At 45.1% G+C, this 24355-nt stretch overlaps 1 protein-coding gene across 3 annotated transcripts in view; it reads left to right on the top strand.

Annotated features, from left to right (window-relative positions):
* The window catches only part of FHIP1A (FHF complex subunit HOOK interacting protein 1A), a 204700-nt gene that overhangs the window by 171388 nt on the left and 8957 nt on the right, over nucleotides 1-24355 (top strand). For all 3 annotated transcript variants that reach the window (XM_019722794.3, XM_074338440.2, XM_074338444.2), the window contains 4 exons: nucleotides 9639-9829; nucleotides 12631-13779; nucleotides 20319-20497; nucleotides 20852-20990. In XM_019722794.3, coding sequence (XP_019578353.3) covers nucleotides 9639-9829; nucleotides 12631-13779; nucleotides 20319-20497; nucleotides 20852-20990 — 1658 coding nt within the window. The remainder of the gene's footprint in view (nucleotides 1-9638; nucleotides 9830-12630; nucleotides 13780-20318; nucleotides 20498-20851; nucleotides 20991-24355) is intronic.

Here is a 24355-nt window from a genome sequence, read left to right as displayed (position 1 = left end):
AGATAGGATATATTTCAAAATGCTCTGTGGACTCCCCTTGCTTGTGAGCTTCTTCACAAGCCATTTGAAGAGGGGATCGTACAACAGAGTCCGATCCTGGCTTAACATAACCTGGCGAAGGCTCAGCAGGCATTTCCCAAACCAAAGACTGCAGCGGAGGTCCCCACCTACGGGGCTCCTCAGGAGGTGGTGCAGAGGGATTAACTGTGGGGGGATCTTTACCCCGAGGATGCCATTGATCTCTAAAAGGAATCTGGGGACTCCGAGGACAATTTCCTCTGTCCACAGCAACTTTAAGCTCAATCAGCTGTCCCTGAATCTTTTTTAGCTGATCTGCAAAAGAAAGTGTAGTGCCTGCAGGCTGCTCGTCTCCTTGAGCCATAGCCACTAAAGGAGAGTTTTTGTCCCTATCATATTTAGCTACTTCATCTTCTAATTTTTCCTGATCCTGAGGGTTTAAATCTTTCCGGTGCTCGACCGGAGCTTCCTGACAAACAGGCTCTTTGTTAACTTTAAGAACTCCCTCTAACAACTTTGCGCCCCCTCCCTCCTTCTCTCTCTCTGCCGGAGAAGCGGCAGAAGCGGCAGATGGGAGAATTTCCTCGTTTTCAGCTTGTTTCACTTTCTCTAGCTTGCAGCCCTTTTGTTTAAGTCCATGGGCAGCATAATAATCTTGTAACTGTTTTTCCACCTTTCTTTTGCAATTTTTATAAAACTTGTCTAACTGTTCTCTGCTCACCCGACTGCCACGGGCGGTAAGCAACTTTTTAAGTCCTCTAACATACAGGTCCTTGCTGCTGGCGTGACCCATCCTTTTTCCCTAACTCGGCCCTTCTTTCAAACAAAGAAAAACACTCAGGTGTCCTTCTGGCCGTGTCCCTTGCGGGGCCAAATCCGTCTTAGCTAGAGGCGCGCCGGTATAATCCCCCGGCCTGGTGGGTTGTAAAGCCCAGTCGCCGTTATGCCATATGACAGAACCGGAACCGCAGGTTAGGACCCAATCAAGCTCCGTAACACGAAGTCGTGGAGCTATCACTCACTCACACACTCATTCGACCGAGGGGACAGTGCCTTGCTCACCGTGCATCCACTGATTAGCTCCAATGAGCTGGGCCCTTGCCACACGGTGTTCCTCACTATTACCCCTATATCCAGTCCCTGTTCGGGCGCCACTTGTAGCGGGCCAGCCGCCACGAGTCGAACGGTTCCTGACAAGGGGAGTGGGAATGAAAGAAGGCACTCACACTTTGATGATGGCGATCGCGGACCCCAGTGTTCCTGGAGACGCTGAGTTTATTTTGTCCCCAGAATTTATACCTTCTGTGGACGTGCAGTTTAGCAAGTACAAAAATGCATTACCTAGTTAACAGTAAAACTTTAACTTTAACACAGGAGACACAAAATTTACTGAAACTCCCAAATGTAATTATCTTATCAATAGCCCTGATAGGCATCAGCCTTCTGTTCTGGGAACTGGCCACTCCCACCACATTCCTGAGCAGCATGCAAGCACTCTCCAGATGCAGGCAGAGACAATTGCTTCAGGGGGAGGAAATAGGTTAAGTATAAACTGAGCCATTCTGTTAAGGCTTTAAAGTTAACTGCAACCATGGCTCCCCACAGAAAACAACTTTTCCAAATATGAAATGCTGTTGATATATAATTTCTATGACTCTTGCTGTGGTAATGGTACACATACAGTTTGTACTCTCTCTGATCTCTGTGTATGTTTCAGCTAAAATCAGTAAATATTTAATGAGTACTTTGTATAGTGTTCAGATGGGGGTGCAAGGTTGGAGTTGACAAATTGAAAAGGACTTACATATGAGGTAGAAAATGTATGTCTTTCAGACGTACAGGTGGGAAAGTTTTCATGAAATGGTGATATTTGAAGACACATGTTGGGAGTTAAAGTAGACTGCCATTAAGACAACATTAATTTGTTCCATTTGGCCAGGGGACTCATGAACTCCAAATCCTTTCCTGGCCCAACTCTGCCTCTACTTCTGGGGTCCCTGAGGGCAGCAGCTGCTTTTGTAAAGGAAAAGAGGGAGAGGTGGCTGGGGTTTGTGCTCCCACACTCCCCCCAGGTGGTGCGGGTGGTGCGGAAGCAAAAAGGAAAAGCCCACCAGGGTGCCTGGGCATGCCCTCTACCTCCTCCCTTCTCCCTGGACTTCCTACCCTTCCTTTGATCCTTCATCCATCCCTCTTTGGGAATAAGGGTGGAAGAAGCCAAGAGCAGGGGAAGAGGGAGGAGACTAGGGCTGCCCTACCCATGGGGGTTTTGACACAATGTAAGTGGCATTACTGGGGAGATGACATTCCAAGTGGATGTAACAGCATTTCCTAAGTGGTAGCTTGAAAACTAAGGGGATAGCAGTGGCATCGTGGGAAGGGCAGCAGTGGCACGGCCTGGCAACTAGTGAGAAATGTACAATCTTGGCCCTCTCCCAGGCGTGCTAACGCAGACACTCTGGGGATGAGGTGTGTTGTAACAAACGTTCCAGGGGATTCTGATGCCTGGCTGAATTTAAGAACCACTGGTTTAAGGAATGGTGCAGTGCAGTGTTAGCATCCTGCAAAACAGAGTGGTGAAACACCAGGCTGGAGAAGCTGGTGGTGGCATAATGGTGGAGGGAGGCTTTACAGAGTTAGCCTTTTACGGGAGAGTATCACCTATTCATTTGCTAAGTTTAAAAAGAGGTTTTGGACTTTTCGGGGGTTTAGATCAGGTCCTCAGTAACTAATCTTAAGGCATTAGCAAAGAACAAATCCTATCCTAAAGAAATACCTTGGGTCGTCTGGGTAGAGCATTAGTTATCTGTTCTAAAAGGATTATGTTAGCTCCCCATTAAGTCTCTACTGATATGACAGAATGCATTAGCAAGGCCTGAATGAAATCCTTCAGAGAACTTGTTAAAGCCTTTATTATTGCCCCCAAACCAGACTTTGCCTCCAACAAGAGTAAAACCTCATTATATTTAAATGTTAAATTCTTGAATACTGCTTCTCTGATGGCATGAAAAGCAGCGGTCTTTTTCAGAGTGCCTGGAAGCCTGGCCCTGCTCAGGAGATGCAGAGCTTCCCGACGCAGGGTCACCAGGTCACTTTAGCCCAAGTGGTGCAAGCTCACTGTTCAGTGACCTTTACAAGGTGAACTCTCATCACCTTTTGTCTGCTTAAACAGAGGTGTTTGTTAGAAATTGTCCTTAGAGATCATATTAGTTAAGGCTTCGGTGGAGACCAGACCGATACCTTATGAAGGTGAAGAAGTCAGCTCATGGTTGAAATATTTACATGTTCAAGTCAGGGCTCGTTGTTTCCAGGTGAGTAAGGACTAGTAATTTCCCCGGAAAGTGCTGGAAGGGCACATTATCATAGGTTCTGAATGGCATAATGGAAAAAAAAGCCAGATATAACCACTTAGTCTCAGGTTCTCTTTCTTCTTTTTTTTTTTTTTTTTTTTTAAAATGAGGAGGATGGTGGTGATACTATAATAATACAATAATAATAGTTGCCCTTTATTGAATACTTTCTCTATTTCTAATTCTACCATATTGCCTGGGGGGATCCATGAGAAGAGCGAATGAGAGGACTTACACAGAAGTCGGCATGTGAGAGACGTACAGGAAACCTCTACTTCCTGGTCTCTATCCTCTGAACTTCTGATTCCACTCCCCACATTTAAAAATGATTTTAATTGTGGTAAAAGGCACATAACATACAATTTACCGCCTTAACTATTTTTAAGTGTCCAGTTCAGTGGTATTAAGTACACTTGCATTGTTGTGCAGCCATCACCACCATCCATCTACAGAACTATTTTCACCTTGCAAGACCAGCACTCTATAGTTATTAAACAAGAATTCCCCGTTTCTCCATTCCCCCAGCCCCTGGCAGCCACCATTCTACTTTCTGTCCTGTGATTTGACCACGCTAGGTACCTCATATAATGTTCGTCTTTTTGTACCTGACTTACCTCCCTTAGCATAGTATCTTCAGAGTTCAGCCATGTTGCGCCATGTGTCAGAACTTTTTTCCTTTTTAAGGCTGAATGATAGTCCATTGTTTATACCACATTTTGTTTATCCATTCATCTGTCAGGGGACATTGTGGGTTGCTTCCACTTTTTGGCTATTGTGAAAAACGCTGCTATGAACATGGGTGTACAAATATCTCTTCAAGATTCTGCTAACACTTTGAGTTTATCTCCAGCAGTGGAACTGCTAGATCATATAGTAATTCTATTTAAAAATTTTTATTGTTTTCGATAAGAGCTACACTATTTTACATGCCTATAACAGTGCACAAGGTATCCAGTTTCTCAGTATTCTTGCCAACACTTGTTATTTTCTGTTAAGAAAATGGATATTTTAATAATCAAGCAAAAATGACAGGTAGGTTTGAGGAAGAACCAACTAAAGCACTTAGAAATAAAAAACTGTAATTATCGAAATGAAAAACTGAGTGTTTGGGGTAAATAGCATTTAAAACAGATTAAGAGAGACTTAATGAGATGGGTGCTAGACTTAAAAGGGGATCACTTCATAAATTACATAAGTGTAACCACTACGCTGTATATATGAAACTAATATAAAATAATACTGAATGTCAAATATAATTTTAAAAAAATAGTCATGGGTGTGTGTGTGTGTGTGTGTGTGTGTGTGTGTGTATATATGACAGCATAAGGAATACAGTCAATAATATTGTAATAACTGTATAGTGTCAGATGGGTAGTAGACTTATTGGGGTTATCACTTTGTGAGGTATATAAACGTCTAATCACTATGTTGTTTTGTATACCTGAAACTAATAAAAAAAAGAGAGATAATTAATGTACTAGAAAATAGACTGAGGAAGTTACTAAGTTTGTAGTACGAAGAGATGAGATAAAAAATATGAAAACAGGGCTATGAACAATGGAGGCTGGAATGATAAAGTGTAACATATCCATTTAGAGCCCCTGAGGCAAAGTGAACTGCTGATTTGACTGGACCTATTCTGGTTTTGGAATTTGCTACCTCATAAGGTTCTTGGGAGGATCAACTGTGGTGATTATCTGTGAAAATGTTTTGAAATGCAATAAAGTACTGCACAAATTTAAGGGAGTGGAATTTTCTAGAAAATACAGTTTAAACTAATGAAAGCAATGTCTGTTCTGATTTAGAATATCTGTACCAAAAGCAAGGACAATGAAAAATCCTTACTCTACCAGTCATTTAAACTTGAAGAGACATAAAAAAAATAGATTTGTAATCCATCCTTTTCTGTTGTTGTCACTCCAATGTACACAATAAATTTGTAGATCTGAGAGGCAATAGAGCAGTGAAGATTATGTGAATCCTCTTAATGAAGTTGTTTATGTGATAAATAAATCACTATACATCAATTTTTGTTGCAACCCAAATACTCTTAAATATTGACATTTCAAAGTGATAATCCATTTGCAACTGATATGTTTCTTTCATTTAGCAAAATAAATCAGCAGAGTAAGTTGAAATAAGATATTCCCAAAAGAGAGTCTATTTTAGTGAGCAGAAAACCAAGGAGAACTTGTCCACCTCCATGGATGTGACATATGATAGGCCAAAGGCAGGCAGGAAATGCTGACAAGCAGTGAAGTGACAGATAACCCCCATGTTCCTGGTACCTCCCAGTTTAGGCAAAATTTAATTGCTTAATACTCTGCCATTTATGAATATTCTGGTTAGGGTGTTTTTTTTCAGAAGTGCTGGTCCACTGTCAGCTTTATGAACTGCATTGCCTGTTGTGTTCAGACAGAGGCTGTTTTGCTCAAAGAGAAGCTGTGTGTACATTTCAGGGACATTTCCATCTTGTGTGGGAGTTAGATGGGTGTTTGGAGGAGAGCAAGAAAAGCAAGCCCGCCTAGGGTGAGACGAATAGGAGAAATATGGCCAGAGTGTCTTTGAAAAACAGACGACCATTTTGAAATTCACTAACGTTGCTTTTTAGATTTTTGCTTCTTGGTGCATTCTTCAGGTTACCATCATCTCATAGAAAGCACCTTGCTTACCTTATTGTACTTTACTGCTGCGTTTTGTTTGTTTTTATTGCCAGTGTAGCAGTAGGCAATAATACGTGTGCTTTGTTATCGACCGGTTGTCACTGAGTTGTTTTAGAAGTGATGATGATTTATTTTAATGAATGATGTCCAGGAAAATAGAAAATAGACTCAGGGTTGCAGAAAGTTGGGGAAATAATGCAAAGAGGGAGGAGAATATGGACAGTATATGTTTTTTCCCCTGTATATTATGGGATGACTTTGAGTAATCTAGACTTCTAAAATCAGATATTTATTACTTTCTAATTATTTTTACCACTTTCCGAATTTAAATAAAATCCCCCAACAAAATACGTATAGTGTAAATAGAAAGACAGTTTGATGACAAATACCTATACTAAATTCCTAAGTGATTTTTTTCTGCTACCGACAGCTACTTCATTTTGATATTTGACATTGGGGGAGCTTCTGACATTTTTGTTTGTTTCTCTCTCTCTCTCTCTCTCTCTCTCTCTCTCTCTCTCTCTCTCTCTCTCTCTTTCATTAAAGTATAGTTGGCATACACTATTATATTGGCTTTAGGCATACCACATAGTGATTTCACATGTCTATATCTTACGATGGGATCACCACACTAAGTCCAGTACCCATCTGTCACCGTGCAGTTATCACATGATCTTTGACTCCATCCCTCTTCACCTTTTTCTACCCATCCCCATGCCTCCCCCACTCTGGCAACCATTAGTTTGTTCTTTGTGTCTATGAGTTTGGTTTGTTTGTTCATTCTTTTGACTTTTAAAAAAAAATCCACGTATAAGTGGAATCATATGGTATTTGTCTTCCTCTGACTTATTTCACTTAGCATAATACCCTCTAGAACCATCCATGTTGTCACAAATGGCAGGATTTCATTTTTCGATGGCCAAGTAATGTTCCATTGTACATATGTGCCACATCTTCTTCATCCATTCATCTATCGATGGACACCTAGGTTACTTCCATATCTTGACTTTTGTAAATAATGCTGCAATGAACATTCATTTTATTTCTTATCTTTCCCTGTAAATGATGGAAAGACAGAGGGTACGTGTACAGTTTTCTGGTTCTTCCCTCTAGGATAAGCCTTCATTAGAAAGCACAGTAGAAGTACTGCATTGAATACAAGGAGAGTTATTCATTAGAACTGACTCCCCTATTTCCAACTTTGTAGAACCTCTCTTTCAACCTATCTATAGGGGCTCTCTATTTATTTGATTTACTCATTAGAAAATTCTTATTCTCTGCTGAGAGCATATATTTGCAAAGTTTCAAATTCCCAATAACTCTTCATTCTAATATAATTTCAAGCTACTCACTGGTGATATTTGATAAATCGCTTTGTTAGTTTTGATACAGTGTGCTTTCTTCTTTTTAACATTGCAAACAAAGAGTAGAAATCTATGTATATCAACTTAAGTCATGAAATATGCTTGGTTTGAGCTATAAGTAGTCACTGAGTTCCTGTAGTATATAAAAGCATTGAAGCAGTTTATTTCTTAAATAATTAATGATCAGAATATGGATACAATAAATCCTGTGTAATCTGAATTTCCCTAGGCCTACCAGCCTTTGAGAAGAGTTCACATCAGCAACCACAGGATAGGTTTTTCTGACTCTCACCTCCAATTCTCCTCTAAAAACTTGGGCCCCTGGAAAGCATCAGCCATCACTCCTGGGGGTCCCTAGAGGAGGGATTCATGAACAAGTCTGTCCCCCACCAGTTGCCACCAGTTGCCACAGGAGCCACTGCTCTGCTCTCCTCCCCTGCCAAGGCGTCACCCCTCCTGAAGTTGCCCTTAGGTGCTGACGTGCTGGAGCCGTACCGCCTTCCCTTGCACTTCTGGGGCCAGGGCTGTGCTGTGGTCAGACAGATGGCAGAAGGCCCCTCTGCCTGGCATCACTCTGCATCACCAAAGCATCTCTGCTCACTGAGATCCTTCTGAAAAGAGCTCCTTCATTTTCTACTGACAGCAGTCATTTCTCCTCCCATAAGGCTCAGGTCCCCAAAGCTGGGCCAAGCACGAGAATACACCTGCCCTGTCTCCCATACCGCCTTCCTCCATCTTTCTTTTTTATTCTTGTAACCTTTGACTTTCATGAAACTGAACGTACAAAAATAGATGCCTCTATGTCGGACAGGGGTGTGTGTCTGGATCTTAGTGACAGGCGTTTAGGCTTCAGGTGTGTGTGTATGCCCGTGGGTGCAGTGGGCAAGGAGAACGGGACCCCATTGCCTGGCCACCTAGATAGAGTGCTTGAGGAATGGTTTGATTGTTTTTGAGAACAGAAAGCTAAGCGGCAAGCTTGCCATTTCATACCTTGAAAGTTATTAAGACCTTTTGTTTAAAGTACCACGAAGAGAATAAAATCTTTTTTCCTCGTCTCAGTCTCTTGCAGTGGGTCAGCCATCATTACAGACACAGGTTTTCCTCACTTGGATCAACATATGTGGGAGATGGCTTAATATCTACAGGCCTCAAGACGTACCCCGAAAGTTGTACTTTTTATCTTTTGCACTGAATCCTTAATCATAGCTTGTTTTTCTCAGCATTGCCTTTTTCTTGAAAGTTAAGTGCAGAAACAAAACCATTCCGGTTTATTGAAGACCGAGATTGTTCCCATACGTGCTCAGGCTTTTCTGGAATTGACTGCTGGACTCATATGTGACACTTGGCTCTGGCTATAGGACCTCCATCCCAGTTACTCCATCTTCGTTAAACAGCATAGTCTTTCTCCCTGTTAAGAAAGTACGCCATTTAAACACACTTTCTTCTACCCATGACGCCCATGATGTGCTCCAAGCATGCCAGAAGGGATCGCCCCGATTTTCTTGTCTCCAGGTTCATAATGATACTAAGACGCTTTTGATTATCCACCAAAAGCAGTTTATGGGAAATGGGACCCAGTGCTCTTTGGTGAGTGTTTGGCCACCATTTTTCTCAGAGTCACCCCTGAGAATATGAGAGGAGGTTTGCTCTTTGTGGTAGTTCCTCGGTCCTTCAGTGCCCACTGTGAGTGAAGAGTTTCTGAGCTTATACAACAGAACTCCTGCAGGGGATTCTTGGCTCCGGTAGCACGTTTGTTATCTTGAGGAGGCGAACGCTGACATCACTGTGGTATTAGGTCGCCGTGTTTTAGTAGAGAGCTGTGAGCAGAGTGGAGGGAGAGAGGAGCTCTGTCTTGGAGGAGGAAGCCTGGAGGCCTTCTTAGAGAAGGTGTCACTGAAGCTGGACTTTGTAGGATGACCAGGTATTTGTCAGGCAGGGGCAAGCACACTCCAGGTGAAGTTTACATTGGAGGCAGAGGCAAAGAGGGAGGTCCATTAACAGACGAGGACGTTTATAGACATTAAATTGTGATGGCCCTCAAATGCCCTGCACAGGGTGGTCTGTCAGAAGATAGAAGCTCTGACAAATCTTCAGCAAGGGAGTGAACCCTGGGGACTGGTGGGATGGGTGGATTGAGACTGGGCAGAGGACAGGTCTCGCATGCGTTGCCCTGATTATGGCTTAGGGGGTGGCTGACTGGGAATGGACGTGCGAAGACTGAATGCCGGTCCTTTTTATTGTTCCAGGTATCTGATCCCTTGCAATCACATGATGCTGAGTCAGAGGTGGGCTGTGAAGGAGAGAGACTGTTACTCTGTTTCCGCGGCCAAGCTGCTTGCCTTGACCCCTGTGTGCTGCTCCAGTGGCATCACCCTGACGCTTGGGAACCAAGAGAGGGATTATATTCTCTGGTCAAAGTGTACGCATGCTAGTTCAGGTAGGAACTCACTGGTGATGATCTTTCAATAAAAGGATGCCAGATGCCATCTCTCCTTGAGATGCGTGTCTCTTTGGGAAGATAGGGAACAAGATACCGTGCGTCCCCGAAAATAAGACCTAAGCAGAAAATAAGCCCTTGCATGGTTTTTCAGGATGACATCCCTCGAACATAAGCCCTAATGCGTCTTTTGGAGCAAAAATTAATATAAGGCCCGGTCTTATTTTCGGGGAAACACAGTAGGTAATGAGTCCCATTTCTTTTATGAATGACTAGTTGGGGGTCCTTTTCTGCTTTGTTAGCAGTTATGGGCTCTTTGTAATCAGTGTGCCTTGATATGCCCAGCTGTCATTGATTCAGTGCACCCAGACCTTTATTTTAACTAGGCTTTCTAATGTTGCCCCCAGAATCCAGATGTGAAAATGTGTACTAGCATGTCTTCTAAAACAAAATAGGGGTGAGAGAATTCTGGCTATAGCTAAGATATAGTTAGTCTTTACTTGCCAAAGTGGCCCATTTGTGGATGCTTCTCTGTCAATAATGTATCATCAGAAAACTTAATGTTTGAGACATGGCAGTAGTATCTGATTCATTTCATTGACCTAATGAGGGATCTTTCATAAATACTTGGTTTTTACAGGAGTTCTAGAGCTCATGTGCAATTTGCCATCTGCAGTGGATCTTGTACAAGTAAAACTTGAATGGTCACCTGTATCAACCATGGCTCTCCGGCAGGCAGCTGGAGCAAGGGGACATTTGTGTATCTTTGGTAGTCAGAAGACAGTTTCAGTTCAGTAATATTCTGCCTGTCCTTTGACCAATAGGAAATGATCCAGTCCTGGTGTTAACTCAGGAGTGTCCAATCTATATTCTGATATCCCCTCAACAATGCCTCTCTCTCCACTCAGTTATAGCCAGGCTGCTTGACTAAGAAAATGTCAGCATATTTGGTATAAATACAAGTTTTAGAAATTAAGGTTGTCTTACTGATTCTTGGTCTTTAACTAAAGATGCAGTATATACATGAAAATTAATAATTTATGTGGAGTATAACAATTTAAATGGATTTCAAATATATTTTCCTGTTAAGTAAATTGGTATGGATATCCTACATTTTCCTACTCAGTAGTTGTTTTTTTAAACATATTTGAAAATTGATGTCTGTTTTTTATTTACTGAGAAAAGTTCTTTCAAGGATGATTCTATGGCTGGTCTTACTGCAGAATTCAAAAATCAAGTTAAACATATGATTTTCGAGTGTCTACGACTAGCCGCATTCTTTCCCTTAGTTTAATCCTTTGAAGAAAGTATATGCCCATTTTACAGATGAAGAAACAAACTCTGAGAGAGGGATTGGCTTGTTCAAGGTTACACAGCTAGTAGGTCCTCTAAGTTCCACATTCTTTCCACCATCCTTCCTCTGGGTTGTCTTACAGCAGATAAATGCCCAGATGGATGGATCGTTACATAGGTAGGTAGGCAGGCAGGTAGGCGGATGACGTAATCATTGTGCAGTGACTCAGAGGTAGGATTCTGAATCTTGGGCTCTGCTACTTTCTTAACCTTTCTTTCTTCACCTCTCGTGTAAACTGGAACCTATCTCAAAGGGTTGTTCCAAGGATAAATGACCTTGGACAGATAAAGCTCTTAGAAAACTACCTGGCATTGTAGTAAGTGCTAAATAAATACCGCTACAAGTCATTTTTAATATATTTTTATTTAAAAGTGGATAGGAGATAAACACTAACCTTTTAGCAATAGAGCTGTAAAAAGCGAACTCCATCTACCCTAATGACCTGAAAATGTGTATTCTTAAAGGTTCGATTCTGGCCCAATTTGGTAGAGAGATAAAGAGACAAGAAGCTTGCAAAGGTGTGGCATCGAATGAAATAAGAACAGGGGTTGATGTGAGACAAACTGCTTGAGTTATGGCTCTGCTGCTGACTGGTTGGGGGGCCTTTTCTTGCTGAGCCTCAATTTCTTCCTCTGTAAATGGAGAAAATAAGGGTTGTCATAAGGATCAAATCAGATAGCACTGATAAAGCACCTGCCTCTTGGTAGGTGATTGAGAAACGGTAGAGTATGTATTTTTCCTTGTTTGAATCTTTTTTTTTTTTTCCTGAAGTCCTTTTATTTCCAGTTATGTAGTGGAGAACTTTTAACATCAAAGCAGAGTATCGTACGATAACACTGGAAGAATTCCTGGGTTACAAAGGCTATTTTGGTACTGAACAGAATCTTATCATATGAGACCGTTTGGTACTTATCAACATCCCCGTAGTTCCCAGGAAGGCAGAATGAGTCAACAGGCTTTTCTGAAAACCCAGGGTTTTCTGTAGAAAATCTTTTCTCCCAGTTCATGTATCACAGGCCTTCCACTTTAAGAGTCAACGTAAAAATCTATTTAATTATTAACACTGTGGCAGGTGCTATAGTCGATATATTACCTAGTTTAAGACTCTCAACAACCTAAGAGGTTGCCATTATTAGCTCTTATTTCTCTAATGACAGCTGCCTACCTGTTTTCTGTGGGCTCCAGCCAGTATCTGATTGACCGTATTGGTTATCTCCTGTGAGAGTAGAGTTTCTCTTTTCATCTTTCCTTCTTAAAACCTAACCATTATTTTTAATTATTCAGAAATCATTTAATCAGAACTTATGAGAATCCAAGTAGGTGGCGAGAGAAAGTCTTAGCCGCCCAATGAGTCACCTCCCTGTGCAGTGCCTTTGTCCCCACACCTCTCCCAAGTGTGAGGAAGGGGCCTGGGCTCGTTCTGACCTGTGTCTCCCTCCCGTGGCAGGGCCCGTGGAGCAGCCCCTCCCTGCGGCAGTCTCCCCGTCCGCCTGCATCGTGGAGTACGGCAAGGCCCTGGACATCAGCTACCTGCAGTACCTCTGGGAGGCCCACACCAACATCCTCCACTGCATGCGGGACTGCCGCGTCTGGTCCGCCCTGTACGACGGGGACTCCCCCGACCCTGAGACGTTTCTCCAGAGTCTGACAGATGAGAGCACCGGCCCCTCCACCTTCCCTGTGTTCGGGCTCCCGCCGCCGCTCCCCAGGAAGACGGGGCCTCAGCTGGCTCCGAGAAAGGACAAGAACCAGACAGAACTGGAGTGGGATGACAGCTATGACACTGGGATCTCCTCAGGGGCCAATGTGGGCTCCCCCAGGCCTTACGACGAGCTGGAGAATTCTGGCCCACCGGTGCCGATGGAGCCCCCCAAACACATCCAGGAGATGAAGAAGAACGCCATCCTGCTCTTCAAAGGGTCCTATATCGAAGAGTCCGACTTTCAGGACGACGTGATGGTGTACAGGCTGTGTGCCGAGAAGGACTCTGAGGACGCGAAGTCACAGGCGGACGCTGCGAGGCCTGCAGCCCAAGGCCAGCCCGAGGTGCAGGGTCCCCCCACGAACAACGGCCCCCTGCCCAGCCCTCAGCCAGAAATGGACTCAGAGGAGGAACCAAACAGGGACAATTCGGACCTGGTTCAAAATGCGTCCAAGGAACCAGAACAAGAGAATGAGCCTGAGGTAGCCCCGGAGTCAAACTCGGAGTTAGCACCCCGTGTCTCCGAGGCAGAGCAGAGTTCAGACCCCACGCTTATTAGCCCGGAGGGGGACGACTTCATTGCCCAGTATGACCAAATCATTCAGGAACTGGATTCTGGCACCGAGGGCTTCGTAAGACACGATTTCTCCTCACCCGACCCCTTGCTCCTCACAGAAGAGCAAGAAGGGAAGGAAGAAGAGAGCAAAGGAGAAAAGGAGGAGGCAGAAGAGGAGGAAGAGGGGAAGAAGGAACTAGAAGAGGAGGAGGACGACTTTGACTCTTTTATAGTGGAAGCGCCTGCCACAGAGATCCTGCCGTCCCCCTTTGGGGCGAGAGACGAGACAGCCTCTGCTGGTCCCCATCCCGTGAGGACTCAGAGCGCTCCGTTCACAGGTGACCATCTTAGCTTGCTTCTTTTAAAAGTACTCGTATGTATCACAACAGGAAAGGAAGGCAGCTGGAGGTAAAGAGTGTTATCTATCCATTTACCTCAGAGGGACAAAAGCATTTTTGTAAAGAGCAAAGTTGGGTGGGGGGGCGTCGTCTCATTTTTATTTTATTTTTGTCATTCCTGCCACAGTTGTCTTGTTGTTTTAGGCCCCCAGCAAATTAGAGGTTCAGTTTGACTGTTGACTAACTTCCCTTGATACGCCTGTGATAAAGGAATAGGACTGATGGAACCACACAGGAATTGCGGTCTCATTGTTTAACAGCCTCATTTCCTTTAGTCTAATTTATTTTTCTCCTTAGCATTTATTTTTATGTGTATTTTAAAAAATTGACGTTTTTTCCTCTCTAGAATGTATGCTCCTTGAGGGCTCAGGTGTTGTCCTGTTCGCTGCTGCTCTATCGCCCCCACCTGAGCAGGGACCAGAGCCCCTGATAGGCGTTCAGAGCACCTGCTAAAAACATGTAGCCGTGTACACGTCAGAGGCCGTTGGGGTTAGTTGTGCCTTTGCCTGGGAGCTCATTTCAGAGAATCACAAAATCTTCATCCAGAAATAAGTACAGTCGGCACACATAGACTCATAACTCTACTAAAGAAAGGTGGTTCTGGTGATACACCAATAACAGCAGGTACACATCATGGAAGAGGCAACGTGATCGGGGATTGGGGTGAGGAATTACGGTACAAAATGTCATTCAATCTTAGCCAGTGAAATCTGAATCTGCAAATTGTGGTGCAGAGAGAACTGGCACATCAAGCACAGGGCTGGTCGTGGTGGGACCCCTGAATGGTATTGGGGTAGCAAGCAGAGTTCCTCAAAGGAGCTGGCATCACCGAGGGGCAGACAGTGGCTTTGGAATCAGGTCTGTGGGGAATCCTGGCTTTGGCACTTCCAGCCATGGTGGCGTTGGTGTCCCTGACCCTCCAGTTCCCTGTGAGGACTGAATGCAATACTGGGGGTTTGTTCTTGTGATTACAGCAGCCCCCAGTGGCCTAACTGAGGCTTGTCCTTCTCTAGGAAGTAGGGGGCAGACTGGGGAGCAGGGACCGTGTTTCCGCCTCCTGGGATCACCCAAAATAGATGGAATCTCTTTACCTGCTGGTCCAGCCACGTAGGCTTAATGTAATTTCAAGGAACTCTTCCACCACCCTCCTCTTAATATTTATTCATCCATTTACTGATGCCTGAAATTTTATTTAAACAGGGAGAAACCTTTTAATTCCACAATTAAAAGGCTTGAGGTTCTAGTTGAGATAACATTTCAGTGTGCAGGGGTTTTAATTAAAATTCAATCAGTCAGTCAAAACATAAGTAAAAAGGATTAGATAATCTCAATTTTCCCACTTGATAAGGGGAGGAGGAGGACGGGGAGGGGGGAGGGCCCCGGCTGACTGAAGGAGGGGTGCAGAGCTCAGTGGAGGGAAAGGGGCAGAAGTAACACAGCACATGTCCCAATTTTGTCTGAGATATGCCCCCTTTACTCTCACCCAGCAGGAAATCCCAACTTGTCTGCAGTGTTCTGGGACATCAAGGCCACCCATGGCTAATGAAGATGCTTCCTTAAAATGCCAGCTTTCTTAGAAAGAAGCTTCATTCCTGGGAAATATGTAAATTGAGGAAACAAAGCTTAGGGCAGGAAAAGCTAATACAATACCTTATTAAATAACATCAATATTTTGCATATGTTACCCCTGAGAACCAACAAAAAACATGTGAGTTTTTTGATACATATAGGGAATTGTCACGAAAACTTGTGCCTTTTCCTCCTTTGAAACTTGTACACAACTTCAGGAAACATCTTTTCTCTCTCCATGTATGTGACCTTTGTAGTCTCCAAATTTCTGAGCGTGTCCTGGAGCGTTAGGCTTCCCTTCCGTCTCTCCGTGGAATCCTGATGGCTGCTGAAACGCACTTCCTTCCCAGAAAAACCAAAGGGTTCCATTTCATTTATCTAATTAATTGTATTTGTGCATTCATCAGTATTTTATTGCTTCTCCTGATATCTGGCAGGTTCTATGCTAGGTACTAAAGATATGAAAAGGAAGGAATTTGCAGACTTTTGGAGGAAACATCAACAAAGAACTCCCTTAGTAGAATGCATTATGAGTCATGGTGTGCCAAGTCCTATGGGAGCTCAGCGCAGGGCGTGGGAAAGGCTGCGCAGAGGGACGTGAACGGTGAACAGAAGCTACCACGTAAAGGTGGCTGCGAACGATAGCACAGACAGAGGAAACAGCAGGCAGAAGACAGAGGAGGCTGCCAGGGCATGGGTACCACAGTGCGTGGATGTGAGGCAGCGAGGAAGTATGTGTGAGAGAGGAAGCCAGAGCACCTGGTGGGTGCCACCTTTGGGCACGGGAGCCTGGTGCTGCTGCTACTGAAGATGCACTAGAAGTATTCGAGTTGGCAGGGGGTGTGAATGGGTCTGTGTGTGAAAAGGCCAGCCTTGGAGCAGTACGGAGAGAGCGCTGGCGTGGGACAGGGTGGTGCCAGGAAGATCAAGTAAGAGACTGTTGTCATCCTATCAGAATTCAGAATGTACCAAGGCTTGGATCCAGTAATTCTATTTCTAGGAACATTTTCACAGTTATATTCACATTTCTGTGCCAAGCTGTGTATTCAAAGATGTTCATTGCAGTATTGATTATAATAGAAAAAGGCTGAAGCAACCCGTTGTGCCCCAGTAGGAGAATGTTTTACTAAAACAACACCCGTAGTGACTGGATATTTTCTGGCCCTGGGATGAACGAGACAGTTCTGTATGTGCTGATATGGGACAGTCTCCAGGATATATTCTTCAGTGGAAAAGCAAAGTACAGAGTAGTGTGTAGAGAATGTTGTCATTTTTTTTTTTTTAAAGGGAGATACACACACTATCACCACCCCCATCCCCAGGAAACAAGACATTGTGTTGGTTAAGAAAACAGGCAATAGAATCTGACAGTCTGAATTCAAATTGGGACTCTCGCTTACTAGCTGTGTGCACTTGGCATTCTGCCTCAGCTGTACATGGGAATAAATAATAAACATACTTTGTACAGTTGTTGTATGTAAGTAAGTTGATACAAGATAAGTGCTTAGAACACTGCCTGGTTCATAGTAGGTGATTAATAAAAGCTTCAAATAATAATTCAATTAACATTTTATTATATACATAAAACATTTCTGGAAGAATGCTTTGTTCTTTATACTCCTATACTTTTTGATGAAGAAAACAATTTTTAAATCATTTCAATCTCTATTAAAATAGAAAAACTACTGTTGAAGTCCAGGCAAGAAATGATGAGAGGAAGGGAGTGGGAGGTGAGGGTCCGTGTTCAGGAGATGTTTCCAAGGCAGAAGAACTGGCAGAGCTGAGGCAGAGGATTGATGGCAGCTCCGTTCTCAGTTAGGAGATACAGGAGGATGGGGGGGTAGACTGAGGCAGGGGAAGGGGGCGCTTGAGGAGAGAGAAGTGAACGACTGGGAGGGGTGGTGGAGATCGTCTTGGTCGTTCTGAAAAATTAAATATTTTATGTCTGGGGAGTTTTATCTGTCACCTAGAAGAAGGGGTGGGGTGGGGGCGGAATACACCCTCCATCCCCTATGCATACCTGTGGCTTTCTGAATTGTAGCTGGGTTGTCTGATTTTCAACAGCTTATCGTTTTCCCTTAGCAACTGCTTTTTGCTAACCAGTTTTTAAATGTTAGAAATCAACTAAGAATAAACAGGAGTTTGAAAGGGTTTAATACGTATTTCTTACTGAACATGTCTAAGAAGTTGTAATTAATGTCATTGGTAGGTTATAATGACAGTCTGCTGGCCTTCTGGCCTTCTGTCAGTCACATGAGGTGATGACATTCTCCATAGGATGTAGGTTCAGACTCCCCCCTCCCCCCAGTCCTTATAGTTGTGATGGACTATAGATGGTCTCCCCTGGTCATTGCACGGTCAGCAGCTTTCATGTTTGTAGGTTGGTCAGACGAGGTCAAGTGCAGCCTGGAACTGTGGTGGGGACGTGGAGGGCTCACCTTAAGGACATGTGTTTTACAGGACACTCTACCCACCTAAATATGACTTGTCTGCTCCCTCTGGAAGGAAATAGATGCTGAGCCTGGGACCGTAGAGGAGCGGGCGAGAGTGGGTGGGAGAGACCGGGTCTGGGGAGAGGAGGGTGAGCACAGTAGCTTTCTTTTTTTTTTTTTTTTCTTTCTTTTTAAAGATTTTTATTGGGGAAGGGGAACAGGACTTTTTTTTCTTCAAGTCAAGTTGTTGTCCTTTCAATCTTAGTTGTGGAGGGTTCTGTTCAGATTCAAGTTGTTGTTCTGTCTTAGTTGTGGAGGGCGCAGCTCAGCTCCAGGTCCAGTTGCCGTTGCTAGTTGCAGGGGGCACAGCCCACCATCCCCCGCGGGAGTTGAACCGGCAACCTTGTGGTTGAGAGGGCATACTCCAACCAAAGAGGGCATACTCCAACCAACTGAGCCATCCGGGAGCTCAGCGGCAGCTCAGCTCAAGGTGCCATGTTCAATTTTAGTTGCAGGGGGCGCTGCCCACCATCCCTTGCGGGAGTCGAGGAATTGAACTGGCAACCTTGTGGTTGAGAGCCTGCGCTCCAACCAACAACTGAGCCATCCGGGAGGCAGCTCAGCTCAAGGTGCCGTGTTCAATCTTAGTTGCAGGGGGCAGAGCCCACCATCCCTTGCGGGACTCGAGGAATTGAACTGGCAACCTTGTGGTTGGGAGCCCACTGGCCCATGTGGGAATCGAACCGGCAGCCTTCGGAGTTAGGAGCACGGAGCTCTAACCGCCTGAGCCACCGGCCCGGCCCACAGTAGCTTTCTTATAGATCCACCTGGAACGCTAGAATTGTGCTGTGATGCCTTAGAGTTACTGCTGACATTTCTGGGGTTCTTGATGGAACCCCGTCAAGTTGCTTTCAAATTGGGGGTTTCAATCCATAGTTTCTGAATGTGTTCGGCAGACTCTGCCAGTGCTGTTTTGTAAGCCCGGGCTCTCCAAAGGCTCTCTATTCAGAGACCTGCTGGGTCATAGAACATGACTGAGTTGCTCAGCCCCCATCACAATGGTGAGGAAGCTGAGGGGGTGGTGCCTTTTTTGTTTCAAGGCCCCTTAGAGACATGCTCTGTCTTCCTGGTGATAAGGCGATTGCTGTTACTGTGTTAATCGCCTCCGTGGGTTAGAGGTGTGGGTTTGGTGTTCCCAGTTCTCAGACAGCTCGTTTCTTTGCAGAGGGTTTTACTCTCTTACGTTACCATTTCTGAATGAAGCACCTTGTGATGAAGTATGTTTTTGTTAAACTCATATTAATGTTGGTGAAGTCTTCGTACTGCACGTTTAGTCATCCGGGGAGATACGTGCTTTGACATAAATATGCTATGGTTCAGCGGCATCATCAGTAACTCCCCTGGGTTAAATACAGAATCCTCAATGATTTTGCTTAATGGACCACTTGGCTGGTAAAGTGGAAAACATCTTCCTGTAATTTTACTAATGCCGGATTAATTTTCTTGATTTTCCTTGTCTTCAATGAACTCAAACAGAAAGCATAGTCATTATCTGGTGAGACAAATTAGTTGATGCTCTATTTTTCTTAGTTTTTTTATAAACTTTTTTTTTTTAATGAAATAATAGATTTTCTATTTTAAGGAACCTCTGACATATCCAACTATATCTCGCCAAACCAAGTGCCTTTTCTCCCCTCTCCCCGCCATCTGGAAGTTCAGCACTAGTGAAATCACAGGCCGGGCTTCATTTGCCCGTCTCTCTCTTCTTCCGGTTCTTCCCCACTGTGATATTTGACGAGACAGACTCTTTTTTGGGGTGCTTGTTGGGGACAGACTGTTTCCAGTGTTACTATTGGATAAACATAGTTCACCTGTGTTTGGTCTTCTTTTTGTTTTTTTTGTTGTTGTTTTTAATTTTGTTCTTTAAATTCCACATACAAGTGAAATCATATGGTTCCTGTCTCTCTCGGTCTGACTCGTTTCACGTAGCATCATGCCCTCTAGGTCCATGCATGTTGCCGCAGTGTTTGGTATTCTTTAATAACACAAAGACTTTTTGTTACCCACACTTTGGATGGCCTCTGATGTTTGCATGAAGCCCTACAGCAGGCAGCGTCTTGAGATGACAAATATGTTTTTGAGCCTGGGCAGCACAGAAACAGTGTGGAAAAGTATATTTAAAATTTTTAAATGGAATCATTCATCAAGGTCTGTGATAATTTTCCAAATATCAGAACGGCTCATGGAGTCAAACCATTAGCTCCCATGCACATTCTGCTGCTTTCTTCTTATGGCGGTGGTTTGTTTGGTGCTTTGGTTTGGGGCAGGCGGACACCTGGTTGCATTTCCTGAGTGGGCTTTGGTTTGCACCTGGCGAGGCTGAGGTGTGGGTGGAAGCTGTGGCCCCAGGGCCTCCTAGGTGTTGGGGAACGACACTGCGTGCGCCCTGCCTGCCCTGACCCCATGTCCTGCCTGCAGGCCCGTTCATCAGCGTGGTCCTGTCCAAGCTGGAGAACATGCTGGAGAACTCCCTGCACGTCAACTTGCTCCTGATTGGGATCATCACGCAGCTGGCCAGCTACCCCCAGCCACTCCTGCGCTCCTTTCTCCTCAACACCAACATGGTCTTCCAGCCAAGCGTCCGTTCTCTCTACCAGGTACGTGAGCGAGCCACCGCCACACCTGTGCTCCTGATGGGTGCTGATGAGAGGGCTCCTCCTCTCCTGCCCCTGTTATTTTGGTGTCTTGCGGAAATGCCTCTGTTCTAATTCGTTGGCTCTCCTTGCCTGTCCTGTTTTGCTAATTGTGTAGATTATTCCAGACAAGCTGCAAAGCTTCATTGGGTTAGATGTTTCGAGGGTGCCCGACCAAAGCACTCAGGCAGTTAAAAATGAGCAAGTGCCTCAGATCATAATAGTTCCTGCAACGAGGGCTGTACCTGAAAGATAGATTGCTACCTGAGGCTGGAATTCCACTGGGAGCATTGACATCATTCATGTCGTTTTCGACAGGTCCTAGCATCTGTGAAAAACAAGATTGAACAGTTTGCTTCTGTGGAGAGAGACTTCCCCGGACTCCTCATACAAGCCCAGCAATACCTGCTTTTCCGAGTGGACATGTCGGACGTGACCCCGGACTCACTAACCAAAGGTGAGCCGGCTTCTCCCTGCCTCTCTCCTTCCACTGCTCCGCCATTTCCCCAGCCTCCTGATTTGGGTTCAAAGATGCTGTGTAGGCTCCTGGGCCCAAAGCATCTTAACGTTTTCATCTTTGCCCAACACGAAGGAGGCTCCTGCTAGTGTTCCTAAGCCTGAAGGAAGGTCTGCCCTGCCCATACCCGGCCTCTTCTAAGTCTGGCGGGTCCAGTGGGGCATTTGTTTTCCCAACCGAGAGTGCTTGAGGGAAGGAATGCTGTGTGGGTTGTTGCCAGCCTAGGATAAATAACTTGGCACATATGGGCCAGGAAGAGGCATTCTGTACACACCCTAAGGCTTTTTTTGGCCAGCCCTACCCTGAGCAGGGCATCCGTTGTTCTCTTTATTATGTTTTCAGAGACTCTCAGGCCCCAAATAAATGTGCTTTAGGGCTCTAGAAGGTAAGAACTATTTGTTTTGACTGGGAGAGGTAAAGTTTATACTCAGCGTAAGATTCCTGAGAGTGACTTTTCATAGGCTCTCGAGGTGTTAGTCTGGGGCCTGGCGGGGAAGGGCGATGGGTGGGTGCTGAGCAGCAGAGCTAAGGAGGTCCTGCCGGCCGGCCAGGCCTGCGGAGCATGGCTGCTTTGCCTCATTTAAGCTCATGTTGGACAGATCGGATGACCTGTTGTCTTGTGAGCTGTGGCTTAGGCCTTGGTGAGTGCAAAGCAGGGAATGCCCCAGATTGTACTGGCGTTTGCTTATCTCAGGGTAAGTCAGGCTTCTCTGTGGCCGGTGACATGTGGAGAGAGTGGGGCTCTCAGTTCTCTTGATCAGAAACCCGCTCTGACAGGCAGAATGTAACTCAGGGCAATGTGTACACCTTTAAAGGAAGCTGGAAAGATCCTGGAACTCTGAAGGCTTGGCCTTGCCTCTGCGTAGCTACTTGATCTCGGTCTCTTAGCCTCACCGGGCCTCAGGTTTCTTGACTTTAAGTGAAGGATTTGTTTTCCATTTCTGAAGTTCTTTCTGGCTGTAGAACTCTTGTTGTGAAGGACTCTTAAGGTACTTGCAAGGCAGATTCTGCAAGGAAGGTGGGCCTTGTGCCACTGGTCAGATGGGGTGGGGAGGAGCTTCAAGCTTTGGCCCTGGAGGAGAGCAGGTAAAGCCGTGGATGGAACCAAAGGAGCCCCTGCATCTTTGTGGGAACCCCCACCTGGCCTCTGCTAGCCACTTGGACAGTCGGCCGGTTAGCTGTGTTTCTCCTGAACAGGGAGTGTGTTGCTGTCACTCACCCTGCAAGAGAAGGTGTGTCAGTTAGCTTCAGTGTGTAACGAACCACTGCAAAAACACTGGCTTAAAACAAAGCCACTTATGAGTGCTCAGGAGTCCATGTGGTTACCGCTGTTCTGATCTGGGCTAAGTTCAGCTGATTGGGGCTGCACTGGCTCGTGTGTTGCTATCAGCAGGTGGCTTCTGAATGGGATGGCCTCACATATAATGCTGGCTGCTGGCTGGGGTAATGGGGATGGTGGAGTCTGTGTTTCCCATCATCCAGCAGGTTGGCCCTGTTGGTCATTGTCAGTCAGGCAGGATCACAGCAGGGCTGGTGGGGCGCAGAGTGGTGGGGTCACTCACACTTTGTCCTTCGTTCTGCCTGCAGACCGTCTGTGACCATGGCTGCCAGATACGTGCCCCGGGAAGCTCATTCCCACCACATAAGGTTGTCAGATTATAGTCAGCTGTGGCTGATGCTTTTTAAGGCCTGTGACATTCAAGGGACTTTGATTTGTAGGAAGCTTCTCTTGGGATATAAGATTTTCCTTTCATGGACGTTTTTACATTAACTTCATAACTTCTTTCAGATTAGCAGAGTGACACCCTCCCCTTAACTTAAAAGAGCTCTAAACTCATAGAATGAGAAAGGTTCCTGTCCCTTTGCACAGAGCTGGCTTCTGAAGCATTGAGTATGATGTGATTGCCTATAAATGAGTTGAATCTGGGACACAGAACAATTTATAATTAAGAAGCCTGGTAAAAGGCCGAATATCGGGGTTTCCAGTGTGTGTGTACCATGCACTTTGTCTAACACCACTGACAGGGAGATTAGCGCGTAACGGATTTCTCTCCTTAATGTCTGAAATCTTTCCAATATTAGTCTTGCTCTGTTGCAGCTTTTCAGACCCGGGGCAACATTTCAGAAAACCACTCTTGACTCTGTCATTGATTTGCACTTCCCTTCCTCCCTGCTTTCTGCTTGTGCCTGCTTGTTGAGCCCTGTATGAGGGTGTAACCCGAGCGCCTGCAGCCAGAGCTGCTCCATCATTGGAGGCCCTGCAATCCCTTGGCCTCCTGGCAGCCCTGGGAAAAAAAGGGCCTCCTCACCAATGCTTCAAATGGAAGTAAGAGTCTGTATGACTGCTGCTCCAGGGCTGGTGGACTTCCTGTGCCAGCTGTCACATCGTCCTGTTGTCTCTGAGGCTCAGCCACTTGCCAGGCTTTTCATTTTCCCCTCAAATACTTTCCAAATCACAGAGGTTGTATTTACTTGTCTGTACTTATATTCAGAGTCCTTTCATTGATTTCTACCTCTGGAAGGAAGGTCAAGTAGGTATTAGTCCCATTTGGCAGAAAAGGAAACCGAGCCATTATAAGCTAGTTGCCAGGTAGGGACCTAACCAGTTCCCTTTGTTTTTGAATCGAGAGTTTGATGGGCTTTGTGACACTGAAACGCCCATCCCATCCATGCTTATAGGACGGAATCCCTATAAGGATTTCCCTGCTAGTCCTCATCTCCCTCGCTGGGCACTCTCCTGCCTTTGTTTCTGAAGATAACTTTGAGTCTTGGATTCAAGCTGGGTAAATGAGCCTCAGTGATGGCACTTTTTAAATTCATGGATCAAGCTAGATAAATGAACCACAAAAAGCTTTTTTTGTGGGGAAAAGAGGAGTGAATTTGAAGGAGAAAGATGGTAATGAGGAATACAGATCAGCTCCAGGGAGCTGAGGTATGGGGAAGACCTAATGTCTGTCAGTTCCTTCCCTCATTCATTCAGCAAATGTGTATCAGCTTCTACGAGGAATAAGGAAGTGTGTTGGGGGCTGGGAAGGACGCATCCTGTAGGGGCTCAGCTCTCAGGAATCTCAAAGTCTGGTAGAGGAGAAAAAACACCAACAGCAACGCAGGCTAAAGAGCAACGTAGGCACTAGCTGGTAAATAAAATGGGGTGGGAGCATAGAACAGAGAATTTACTTGTAGAGGCAGGAAACAAAGTGCTTTGTGAAGTCCTGCCAACTGAATTGATGGCTGACACTGTGCGTTCGACCTGTGGACTTGTTTCATCCTTACAATGACTTGATGAGCTTTTGGCAGATGACCTT

Source organism: Rhinolophus sinicus, chromosome 15, assembly GCF_057876585.1.
Source record: "Rhinolophus sinicus isolate RSI-liver-muscle chromosome 15, RSI-T2T, whole genome shotgun sequence".
Classification (NCBI taxonomy): Eukaryota; Metazoa; Chordata; class Mammalia; order Chiroptera; family Rhinolophidae; genus Rhinolophus; species Rhinolophus sinicus.
Note: the sequence above shows the minus strand (reverse complement) of the source record. Positions and strands in the feature narration are given on the sequence as shown.